General features: G+C 34.3%; 1 protein-coding gene across 6 annotated transcripts in view; it reads left to right on the top strand.

The window, feature by feature from the left end:
- KIDINS220 (kinase D interacting substrate 220) overlaps positions 1–13,079 on the top strand; it is a 68,645-nt gene that overhangs the window by 18,128 nt on the left and 37,438 nt on the right. For all 6 annotated transcript variants that reach the window (XM_035320140.1, XM_035320139.1, XM_035320137.1 and 3 more), the window contains exons 11-21: positions 426–524; positions 1,758–1,935; positions 2,529–2,693; positions 4,046–4,225; positions 4,587–4,752; positions 5,627–5,778; positions 8,108–8,397; positions 9,818–9,958; positions 10,593–10,836; positions 10,997–11,085; positions 11,409–11,553. In XM_035320140.1, the coding sequence (XP_035176031.1) occupies positions 426–524; positions 1,758–1,935; positions 2,529–2,693; positions 4,046–4,225; positions 4,587–4,752; positions 5,627–5,778; positions 8,108–8,397; positions 9,818–9,958; positions 10,593–10,836; positions 10,997–11,085; positions 11,409–11,553 (1,849 nt within the window). The remainder of the gene's footprint in view (positions 1–425; positions 525–1,757; positions 1,936–2,528; positions 2,694–4,045; positions 4,226–4,586; positions 4,753–5,626; positions 5,779–8,107; positions 8,398–9,817; positions 9,959–10,592; positions 10,837–10,996; positions 11,086–11,408; positions 11,554–13,079) is intronic.

Raw genomic sequence — 13,079 nt, 5'->3', positions numbered from 1 at the left:
CATTTATTGCATTGCACAGGAATTTAAAAAACGGGATGTACTATGTATAGCAGTGAATTAACTCTTCCATGCCTGAGTCTCTTTTCATATATTTGTTATTATATCTGAATCCACTCTTTTTCTCTTTGACACTTATTAACAGAAATTTATTTTGCACTTGCATTTTGTGTTGTGATTTGTATCAATCTTTAATAGTGTCTGTGGTGCTTTTTTTTTTTAAGAACAGATACATTGAAGTGTTGTTACCTGCATGCAAACATATGTAACTAAAAAATTCTCTTAAAAGTTTAGCGATAGTGTAACAAATTAAATCCTAGTTTTTTGCTTGGTTTTGAGTATACAGGAAAGGACTTTTGGTGGCTTTTTTTTTTGGGGGGGGGGTATTTTTGCTTTCCTTTTTTAATTAGGCTTTCTTTTATTTTTAGGATGGAGAAACACCTCTTATTAAGGCAACCAAGATGAGAAATATTGAAATAGTAGAGCTTCTTCTGGACAAAGGAGCTAAGGTCTCTGCTGTAGACAAGGTAAAGAATATTTGGTTGTTTATTTTAGAATGTTTAATCAGTTTAGTTTAGCGACAAAATTTTATAGTGAGCTATTGAGGTTAAACAGGAAGAAAGATCAATTTTGAAAAAAATAGATGAGGATTTTTTGTTGTTGTTGTTAAGAATTACTTAGGAATGACACAGAACAAAGACTGAAGCTAACACTGGCTGTTGTTCTATTTATAAGCTTATATGGCTTCCATCATTGAACTAGGTGATTTCTTTTTTTTGCTTGGTTCAGATGCCTTTTTGTTGCTAGCACATTTAAACTTCCAATGTTTGTTGTTTAAGTATTTACATACTTGATGAAAGTTCATGCTTCATCAATACCAAAAGGTCTGTGCCTTACTTCTCGAGTTAATTGTTGCATGGCAATAAGTTATAGGTGACTTAGTCTTCCCTATGCTTAATAGCTGAAAAGATCAGAATACTTAAGTTTATTCCCATCATTAGTGTTTTGACTTTTTGTTTGGAATAGGATGCTTTCAGTCATATGGCAAGAAAAAATTTCATGTCCTGAGTGATTATTTCAGATATGAAATAATGATTCTTAATATGCTCAAAAAAGAGTACAGAGATGGGTTATGATAATGTGTCACGCATATTTATTTTTGATTAATAGTCATTAAACTAAGCAATGCCGAAGACAAAAGCAATTGTTGGTCCTCTTGTTCATTACCTACTTTACTAAACCTCTTCAATGCATGAATGCTTATTGTATACTGTTGTAACCTCTGAGAACTATCTTACACCTAAGGCAAATAAGTAACATTTTTGATTTGGTATAATAAAGAAATTATGAAGACTACATTAAATGAAGACTACAGTTTTCGTGAACCTTATTTTTTTATAAACGTTTAAGAAAGGAGATAGTGACTTAACTTCAGCGCAACAAGAGCCTGTGTCTTTCCACACTTTTTTAAACTTCTATAATGCCTTAAACATTTATAATACCTTTTTGAGGGGAAAAAAAAACGCTTGCTGTAAGGTTTTAATACTGTTGAGAGTTCCTTAAGATGTGTTTCAAATAAATAATGCATCTGAAAGGATGTGGAACCTATTTGCTACGTGATGGGACTCGGGTCAGGTTGATAATCAGACTTGATAATCTTGAATGTCTCTTCCAATGTAAGTGATATTATGATTCTGTGATGTGGTCTTGACATCTTATGAATTCATGTTAGATATTGCTGATTTTTCACTCAATTGCAGAAAGGAGATACTCCGCTCCATATTGCCATTCGTGGAAGAAGCCGTAAACTTGCTGAACTACTTTTACGAAATCCAAAAGATGGTAGACTACTTTACAGACCAAACAAAGCAGGAGAAACTCCTTACAATATTGACTGTAGCCACCAGAAGAGTATTTTAACACAGATATTTGGTGCCAGTAAGTAAAAGTGTTTATCTTTTCCTCAGATCTAAATTTACACTGCAGAAAATTTGAGCTTTTTATTGATGCTCTGAGTAATTTCCTGTTATTTTCAGAGAATCCAGTTAATTCAATTCTGTATTGTTAATTAGTAAGTTCATTTTTAATGTTGTGATTAATGAGATCTTAAAAAAAAAAAAAAAAAAGACTTGGCAGAAAAAAAATCATCATTCTGAAATCCCCAATAAAGGTCAAATTACATGTTATTTTTCACATTTGCCTTTTGAGATTGGATGCTGTGCAAATTCTGATAGTTTTTTTAATTTAGATCTTGCTTATATAAGAATTACTTCATTTTCTGTGATCTGGGAATTGTTTGAGTCTTTTGTGGTAAGATGTAATAGTTTTGATTATGTAACATTTATATGGATGATTAATATTCCTTGGAACAACAATGTACCAATAATAACACTGTTAATAACACTTTAATAATATATGGGAGGAGTATATATACAAATACAGGTAAGCCTATCATAATTTTGTGTATGAAAACTGTAATAGCGAGATGATTTCATAAAACAAAGCTCTGTAACATAGTATTCCTGTTACAGGACACTTGTCTCCCACGGAATCTGATGGTGATATGCTGGGTTATGATCTGTACAGCAGTGCTTTGGCTGATATTCTCAGTGAACCGACCATGCAGCCACCTATCTGTGTAGGCTTATATGCTCAGTGGGGAAGTGGAAAATCTTTTCTGCTCAAGAAATTGGAAGGTAAAGTTTGATGTAGCCTTTGCTGCGTAGGTTCAAGTCCATCTATGGAAATCATCACATGAGAGTTGAGTTTTTGTAACAGCTGTTGGTCCACGTAGTCTTGTATCTAATCTCCATTTCTGTAATGAAAACATCTAAATTTTACTGTCAGTAAAACTCATCAGTTCATGTGTAGTTTGCCTTAGTCAGATAGACAGTATTCAGACATTCTAGAGGTTTGTCTATTGACCTGCATTAGTGAATCTTTTCTTTACAAACTGTTGCGTATGGCTGCTGAAATACAGCTTGGGGGCTGAGGGTGTCAGATCAGGTTCCAACATGTAGGAGGCACAAAGCAGCAACAAAACGTCATCTTACCTTTTTTTTTTTCACCTCAAAGTTTAGGAACAAATTCTAGACTATTAATATTTTTCTTTGTAGTATATTTACTCTGCACCGAGGTTTCTTCCCCTCTTTTATTTACTTGGAGCTTTCTGAACTTTATGAAATGACGTAAGGATTCAAATGCAATATATGAAGAAAGGCATTGTTATCTCCTGTATGTATACACGCCATTCTAAATAATCCTCGTGGTTGAAATGGGCATCTTATTTACAATTCACACCTTTTTGAACAAAGGATATTTTCTGACATGTTTGTTTAATTCAAAATGCTTTCAATAGTCTTGATATTTCCTATTTTCTGTGATTTCTATGTTTTAAAAGCTTCCATATTAGCTGAAATGAGGTCTCTTCTTCTTGTTCGCATCATGTTCCATGTTGTAAGCAAAGTGCTGTGTGCACTTCTAATTTTCGAGCGTGATGTTTGTTGCTCTCTTATGTTTTGAGAACACTTTTTCAGCATTTTGTTCCTGCTCCTTATTCATCTGGATTGTGCATTTAGTATTTCTTATTCAACAGATCCTAAATAAGTTTCTTAAACAATTCCTCTTTGAGCAAACATGCATCGACAAACAGGTGTTTTTACAATAAGATTAAATTTTACTGTTATATCCAATGATTTCAGGAATGATTTTTTTGGTGTTATGGCAGATTGCTTTTTCTTTGTGTCATAAGAATGTTTTAGACTTCTGAAGGAGAAAAGAAAACATCTTTAATGAGCGTTTAAAAATAGAAGATCTGCAGCAAACAGTGCAAGAACTATGTATTTAAGTGATTTCATTCATTGCATGGATTAAAACTTTTTGTACTCTTCTTCTGAAGAGAAGTCCAAGGACTATGGTCTGTCTTTTTTTGTCAGTGTTAGGATCAAGTTAGTCTAGGAAAGAATCTTCTCAAAGATGAGGGTCATTACAGTACCTTTTTGCTTTCTGTTCTAAAATGATTTAACATTAATTCATTTTTGTCTTTTAGATGAAATGAAGACCTTTGCAGGACAGCAGATTGAACCTCTATTTCAGTTCTCCTGGCTTATTGTATTCCTCACACTTCTGCTGTGTGGAGGCTTGGGTTTATTGCTTGCTTTCACAGTGGATGCAAAACTGGGAATAGCAGTGTCACTCAGCTTATTAGCAGTGCTCTACATTTTCTTTAGTAAGTCTATTTTATATGAAGTTTGTGATTAATTTGTGATTTGTTTGTGATTTGGCTTCTGATTAATCTGTTCTTAGAATCCATTATTATTTTATAGACATGCTTTGTGCTTCAGAAAAAATAGGAAGCGTTTTCATAGAAAAGGAGACCTCTTGGCTCTTTTCTTGTGTTCTGCAGGTAATTGAGCAGGCATTCTTGAAAACAGAAAAGCTTTGTATATTAACTTCACTATATTGCTCTTAGCCTTCTCATTTTTAGTAATAACTGTTACAAATTCATTTAGCTCCATGCCTTATCTGTATAAGCTTTGTGATTCTCTCAATTGTAGATTTTGACTGACATAAAAAAAAATTTTTTTCAGCTGTAATTTATTTTGGTGGCCGAAGGGAAGGTGAGAGCTGGAACTGGGCCTGGGTGCTAAGTGCAAGATTGGCAAGACATATTGGATATTTAGAGTTGCTTCTCAAGCTCATGTTTGTGAACCCACCAGAACTACCAGAGCAAACCACTAAAGCTTTACCAGTGAGGTTGGTTATTTCACTTATTTACTTTTGAATGAGTAATTCAGGTTTACTCTGATACTTTTCAGACTGCGCTTTTTAATGTGCATGTTTATCTTCCTATGAAAAAGTGCTAAGATTCTTGTTTGAGGAACAGTAGCCATAGAAGCTTACGCAGTCAAACTTTTGGATGTGAAAAAGATGGCAATTATTTCAAGAAAAACTGTGCCAAAGTCAGTGAAAATTACTGCTTTTTAGTTTTTTGTTTATTTTTGTTTTGTGACAAATTTGTAATTGACAAAGTAGGGAGTTAATAGATGGTAACTGATGGTCTGCTGATAACTGCTGTTAAGGCCTCCGTGGTGTTTTTCCCCCCTGGTAAGAAGCAGAGCATCAGACTGCTCAGAGCTTCCTCTTTACTGAAAAGCAAGAAAAATTTAGATCGTGTGTTTTGTGGGGTTGTTTACTCCTATCATTTAGATATATTTTATGTGACTTGTTCTGTATGTTTTTTGTTCCTCCATGAATATTTGAAGATAGCTCAGAATGCAATTTTAAAAATACTTTTCAATATGATTTGGGATCATAAAGATATTTTTGTTGCTGTTTGTAGTGCCATTATTGATGCAGTTGATTATATTTATTGAATAAATCAATTTTTTGAATAGAAGGTGGGGTGAAGAAGTTGGTAACAGGAGAAGAAATAGGTTAAAAAGAAGTAAATATGCAATTTCATGTAGAATTTTTTATTAAGTATTTTAGCTTTTTCCCCACTTCAGAAGAAAAAACAAACCAAAATGAAAACTTTCAGTTGCAGATATGTAGAAGGATTTTTGCTTTGGTTGCCCCCAAATGCTTAAAGCTTTCCAAAGTATACAACATGCGTAATTTTCTCTTTCAGATTTTTGTTTACGGACTACAATAGACTGTCCAGTGTAGGTGGAGAAACTTCATTGGCTGAGATGATTGCTACCCTCTCTGATGCATGTGAAAGAGAATTTGGTTTCTTAGCAACAAGGCTATTTCGAGTTTTCAAGACAGAAGATACACAAGGTTTTTATTACCTGAATGACGTTTCTGATTATACCATTTCAATGCACTGTTACTATGGGTCCGTTTCTCAAACGTTATAAGGTCTTTTTAGAAACTGTTGTAGTTATGCAGAAATTCATACAGAAGGGGAAACTCATTCCATTGTCTTGGAGAGAAAAATGCCCTATTATCTTTGCTTACCTTGATGTTAGTAATCCCCAAAAGAATATCTCTTGTGAAATATAGTAGTCTTATATGACAATTGGAATGTATATTTATGTTGCATCCTCTTAGATGTGTTGTAGTGTTTTCTGTAGCAATTAAGTAGTTGTGTCTGAGTTAGCAGGACACAAAAACATACTTTAATATAAATTTCTGTTTAATTAGACTTTTATTCAGAGCTTTTTTGAATGACCACCATTTATTCTTGGAAATAATGAATATTTTGAATATATTAGCCCCAAATCATATGTGCTAGTAAGATTGGATGAAGTATTTCTACTTAATACAAATGGAAGAAACTTTTTTTGTACTGTTCCATCTGGAGATTACCAAAAAAGTATAGAGTATCATATGATACTGTGAAGAAAGAGAGTTCTTGAGTTTCCAATGCATAGATGGCTTATTTCTGCTTTGAGTTCAGTTTCAGTCAATTATTCCTCATTTAGATCTTGACCACACATTGAGGAACCTATGAGATGTTGTCTTCTCTCACAAAATGAAATGTTTAGTCTCCTGTGCCTTCTGGAGGGTGGAAAAAAACATTCTATTTACTGAACACAACTTGTTCTTTGTTATTCTTTCTCAAATTCACTATATATTCTTTATGAAAGCAACATCTGGATTTTTTTCACTCTTATTTCCATATTAGACATTCTCCAGTTTATCTCCTTAACTTCATTGAAATAGCTTTTATGATTCTGTAATTTCTCCCAAAATGGGATTTGAATTAACGAATGGCAGTGTAGTGCTGGCTTCTTGTGATTACCTGCAGTAAATACCCTTTCCCATTCATCTGTAATCTTACCTTTGGTTTTGTATTCCTTGGCTCTGTTGCAGTCCTGTGCTCTTCCTAATTCTCTATTTGGCGATCTTGCGACACCGTCTTTGTATCTCCAGATGTTCATAGGTTTCTTCTCTGTATATATTCATAGAAATTCCATACGGGTTTATTTGTAATCTTCTGCATCTTTAACTTGTGTTCTGTCTGTACACTCACAGACAAACATATTCAATTGCCATTTCATTGTTGATGATTTATAAGTCTCTAATCCATTTTTGTCTCTCTATTTAGAGAAGACTTGCATTCCTACTTAAAGATGTCTAGAACTAAATATAATTATAACTGAGCTGTTACTCTTCCCTTCTTGCCCTTCACTCCTGTCATGATGCATTTGTTGCTTTCCCCTGTGTTACAAACTAGTCTGTCATGTCAGCAATGTGAAAGATTCTTCCAGCTTAAACCTTGGCCTAGAATATCCTACATGGTCTGATATTCCTTTGTTCTAGCATATTTTATTTTATTTTTAATTCCAGATCAAATATTGATTTATTTATTTAGCTTTAATCATTTTACATTAGATTGTTCTGTTCTATATCACTGATACGTGTTGAATTTCTCTGCTTGTAGAAATCCCATAGGAAGAGGTAGCTGCTTTGGTTAAAACAACCAACCTATTTATTGGATTGTTGCGTTAGCTCTGCTAACCCTCTGACTGCAATATTCTGTCTCTTCCTTACCAGTCCTGTGGAAGCCAGGTTGCTTATACTCTGAGGCTCTTCTGATCTGTCTAATCCTTAACATACTGCCATATTCTGTTTGGGTATGTGTTAGCATGCAAGAAAAGGTAGCCCTGGGGCTACAATCTCAGATCGTGTCTTGATACTTTGAGTTAGTTCTCCAGTGGCACTATTATTATTAGATTACTGAAGAATCATATTTCTCTTTCAAACCAGGTAGTTACCACACTCTTTGCCTATAATTTACTTACATAAATTCACTTTACTGAGAGATGTCACAAAAGGGGTGATTTCACTGATGTGAAATCTACTTAATAACGATAATTTACATCCAGTGTCATTTTCTTGAAACAGCAGAAATCAACTGAAGATGAAAGAAATAACTCCGCTTTATGTTTTCCAAGAATTTTGGTAAATTTAATTGGTAAATTTTGGTGTGTTCTTTTTTTTTCATGTTTGTAAGTGGATAGTAACTCTACGGTAATCTTTTGTGCAAATTAGTGTTTTATGGAAAGTATGCAAGTTAATATACTTTGAATTCAGCTGTAGTGACATTTTACATCCATTTTAATGGATGACATTTTACATCCAGCAAATATTTTTTTCCTAGGTAAAAAGAAATGGAAGAAGACATGCTGTCTCCCATCCTTTGTGATTTTCCTGTTCATACTGTCTTGTGTTGTTTCTGCAATTGCCCTGCTGGCAATTTTTAACGTAGAACCAACAAACATGACTGTGAACGTTATTCTTATAACTGTTACATGTGTTGTTGGTTTGGCTTTTATCTTGAATTGTCGCACGTGGTGGCAAGTGATGGATTCAGTTTTGAATTCTCAAAGAAAACGACTTCACAATGCTGCCTCCAAGCTTCACAAGTTGAAAAGCGAGGGATTCATGAAGGTAAGCATATATGTGAGTTAACCATCAAAAGAAGTGAAACATACCCCCAAACCTGTAGCCTTCCTAAGATGGGGTACCGGTAATTTCATCACGCCAAATTTCTCAACATTAGAATGTTGTTAAACTTAATGATCTAACGTTAGTGATCTTAGGTGATTTGCCCACTCAGCTGGGAATGTGAAATTTGAATTATGTTTTCAGGAGGAAAGTATTATGAAAACAACTGTTCTAAATGATTAGTGTTTAATGAAAGCTAACTTTTAGATTGTAAGATTAGAAAGAATAACTTCTTAAATATCTAAAGTTGAATAGGCTTGAAAAACCAAGCCTAATTGGCTGGCTGGTTACAAGATCTCTGTACCAAGAAGGGAATGGTAGCACTGAAAGAACATTCATTCCAAAATGGTTCACCTATTTCATGACAAATGATAGAAAATAGTATTGTTTGCTGGGTTGCATCTAAACTCTGTTCATCAGACTGACATGAAATATCCTGTGTGCCCCCTTTTGAAAATAAATTTTAGTATCCTGATGGTTAACTCTGTAGATTACAATTGAAGTATTGTATAACAATGCACTGTGTGAATCTTTGCGTAGCACCGAAGACCTCATCTGTGTACTGCTACTGTGTTTCCTGAGAGTTGGGGATTTTTTTTTTTTGAACTGTTTTCATCTTGCATTGCTTCAGACATTTAAAAGATATGTTTGCCCTTTGCAATCCAAGGAGAGAAATGGACATTTCTGGAGAGTTACTCATATGACATCTCTTTCTAATGTGTGCATTCAAGATAAAGCTAGGGGAGAATAGATTTAAATGTCTAGCTGGCAGTTCCTAATATAAAAGCAGATGAATTTCACCCGTTTCTGTATTAGGGCTAGTTGTTACACGTCTAACTTGATGTTCAAAATCTTAGGGGGGGAAAAAAAAAAAAAAGAAAAAATAACAAAAACCTTCAGATTATATATATACCGAATAGGAATGACTGAGCCTGACAGTAATCGTATAGTTAGTTTGGATGGGAGGCAGATGGAAAATTTTATTGTACTTACTATGCAAAGCAATTTGGGGGGGTTAGCTGAAAGTACAAATAATCTTTTGCTTACTCTGGAAAAATTGATTAAGTTGCATAAATATTACTTTAAACAAAAATGACATTGTAATGTAATTTAAGGATAATTTGTTATGTTGAGGTAGAATGTGCTGTTCTGCTGTACATTTCTGTGCAAATAGAAAAGAAAATTTTGGAAGTGATATTCTAGGACAGTTGTACTTCTAGGGGGGAGTTCAGTAAGATTACAAAAATTAATGCTTAAAAATCCTGAAGTATTTTTGTGGCAATTAGCAATCTGCAAAAGGAATCATATGCATTTTTATAAGGTTCAAGTATTATAAAGATGTTCTTTTCTTTTTTTTTTATAGGTTTTGAAATGTGAAGTAGAGCTAATGGCCAAAATGGCAAAAACCATTGACGGCTTCACTCAGAATCAGACAAGGCTTGTTGTAATTATTGACGGATTGGATGCTTGTGAACAGGACAAAGTCTTACAGATGCTTGATACTGTGAGTTAGATCACTTTATAGAGATGATCTCTGGCTTTATCTCTTCCATAGACAGACTCGCATCCATCTAGCTAGTACGTATTTTCTGCAGATGGAAAGCATGTATATAGATAGAGTCTCTGTTGTATTAGTCTTTTTTTGCACACTTACGTCTGCTGGCATAGCTGTAGCACTTAGAGCAATGGCTTTCAGAAGTCAAAAATTAAATCATAGTAGCACTAGACACATTAATTTGTTAAATGTTTTGAAATCAAAAGGTGTAAATTATTGAAAATTAATATCCTATTGAAACAAACTTACATTGTTTGGAGAGGTTTTTCCTGCTTATTTTCAAAGTACTTCAGGTGAAAAATAATTTGGGAGGGATGAAGGGGGCCTATGACATCCACCCCTAATATTTTATTGGTAACGACTTCTACTTTAAGTATTTTTGCTAACGTGTCAAGTATGTTTATTTCTAATTTTGTACAAGTACCTAACAGTAGATGTCATTTTTTTTCCAATATGAGATACCTTTGTGCATCCATTTTCCTTTCAAATTTATAGCTAGGACAAGAGTGAATATAACATGTTGAATCAGATGTTCACATGATGCACAGTTACTAACAAGGCTTACTGTCTACTTTTCTTACAGGTGCGAGTCTTGTTTTCAAAAGGCCCATTTATTGCTATTTTTGCAAGTGACCCACACATCATAATAAAGGCTATTAACCAGAATCTCAACAGTGTTCTACGGGATTCTAACATAAATGGACATGATTACATGCGAAATATAGTCCATTTGCCTGTTTTTCTAAATAGCCGAGGGCTCAGTAATGCAAAAAAGCTGATGGTAGCTTCAACAACCAATGGAGATGTTCCTTATACAGATAATGCAGGTAACGTTACCCAGGAGGATGGTACGAAAGTTACAAAAACAGTGATAAAATCTGCTTCCTGGAACAAACTATTTAAAAATGTGGTAGATCGTTAATGTTACTTCACAGTCAAATGTATATGAATGGAGAAAATGCCTTTTTCCCCCCCACCCCCCGACAGGGTTGCATGAAGAGGTTGACAGAAGAGTTTCTCAGAACAGCCTTGGAGAGATGACCAAACTTGGTAGCAAAACTGCTCTCAATAGGCGGGTAAGAAAGATTTTATACTAAAAATCTAGTACTGGTAATACTTCTTTCTTTTTTTTCCCTTCATGTTTCTTTAATGTACTTACTGGTGTCAACTTTGAAGACTTATCAAACCATTCCTGTGAAATTACTAAGTGTGATCCATGTAGGAAAAGTACATCTTTAAATGAGTAGAGTGATGCTGCCTCAAAGAGGATATATATAGATATCACAGATATATATTTAGAAAGGTTTTAACTTTATTATTAAATAAAATTCAGTTAATTTAGAGTACATAGAAGTTCTTCATACTGATTGGTATTCCTTTCTTTTTTTTTTTCTCTAAGGATACTTATCGAAGACGCCAGATGCAACGTACCATTACACGCCAGATGTCTTTTGATTTGACCAAGCTTTTGGTTACAGAGGATTGGTTCAGTGATATCAGTCCTCAGACCATGAGAAGATTACTAAATATAGTTTCAGTGACAGGTAAGTGTGGCCCATTTTTTTTTGGCTGTGAAAAGCCACTATCAGCTTTTTATAAAGGATCAAATTCTGTCGTTTTCAGTGTTCTAAGCTTTGTGTTCTGAATGTTTATGATTAGGATGTAGACCTTTGTAGAATATTACCTGTGTTGACACTACTGAAACAAATAATATTAACACTTTCTAAGACTAATTGGAAAAAATAAGGGATACACTGATTTATCAGGTGTATTGTCCTTAATGCTTCAGAATATTTTAATACTATTTAACTTAACTATTCAGTATATTAAGTTATGTTCATTAGATAGGATAGGATCCAAACAGATAAGTTAAGTTAATTCAGGAGAACATTTTGCCCCTGGTAAGCAAAATTCATAGCTCATAAAATTATGAGTAGCACAGTAACTGAGGAGACAGTAGGCGGTTATTCTTCTACTTAGAGCTGAGTTCTATGAAACCACAGGTAGCAGTTCTAAGATCTGAAATAGCTAAGAGAAAAAATGTTACATTTATTGCACATATGTTTGCCTTTGCTTTGTTCTGTTCTTTATATCTAATCTTACATGCAGTTGTAGCTTTTTCACTGGCCCCTGAGATATCAGTGGTGTTCTAGGGTGAACTGTTGTACCTTTGAGCTCTTTTGTAACATTGATTCTAGTTACAGATTCCTGCGCTTCATTTTAGAGGGGGGTCTTAAAATACTATATTAATCCTACTGTCTACGCCTCCTCTGCTATAGGCCTCTTACCTTGAACTCTTACCCTAGTTACCTAAACTCTTACCCTAGTTTACTTGTTTTTATGCCATTTCAACTCTTCTAATCTAAGTACCTGGTTTTATGGTAAAGGACCTCACTAAATGATGAGTAGTACTGCACTGTACAGTTGGAGATCAAAGTGAATAATAGTGTGTTTTGAAGGTAAAGAGCACTGCTCTGTTCCAACATTAATCAAATTATCATAAGCTCTAGCGTATGTTGATGAAAATAGAATTTCTAAAAGTTTTTAATTCAGTATGCCTAATGAGATTTGATTGCTAGGAAGACTATGATCCAATTCTATCCATGAACTGTCTTTTTAGAATAACACTTAATGCTTAAATAATCTCTTAAATTTCTAATGAGACCTGAATCATTTGAGGGAGAATTTTAGTAATAAAACTTTAACAGGTGTGAAAATACTGCAATTCTCTGCATGCATATTAAGCATGGGTTCAACAGATTCAGCATTAAGTTCAACATCGGGTGTTTGTAGCTGTATTGCCTGTGCTGGCTACAGGTCAGAAATCACCCTGTCACTATTGTGTGGCACATAGCTGGAGCTAATAAACCTGCTGCAGCTATTGCAGGTCTCACGTAAGGTGTTTGCTTTACCAGTGAGTGCACAGAGTAATGATCCAAGCCAAACTTGAACTGATTCTCGCTGATTTATTTAGTTGCAGAAACCTGCTACAGCAATATCAGTGCTGCATCCAGTGCCCAATATAACATTGCGTTCGAGAGAACAAAACTTCCTGGTTGGTGGAACTGGT

This window comes from Oxyura jamaicensis, chromosome 3, assembly GCF_011077185.1.
Source record: "Oxyura jamaicensis isolate SHBP4307 breed ruddy duck chromosome 3, BPBGC_Ojam_1.0, whole genome shotgun sequence".
NCBI lineage: Eukaryota > Metazoa > Chordata > Aves > Anseriformes > Anatidae > Oxyura > Oxyura jamaicensis.
This window is presented reverse-complemented; position numbering and strand designations above follow the sequence as displayed.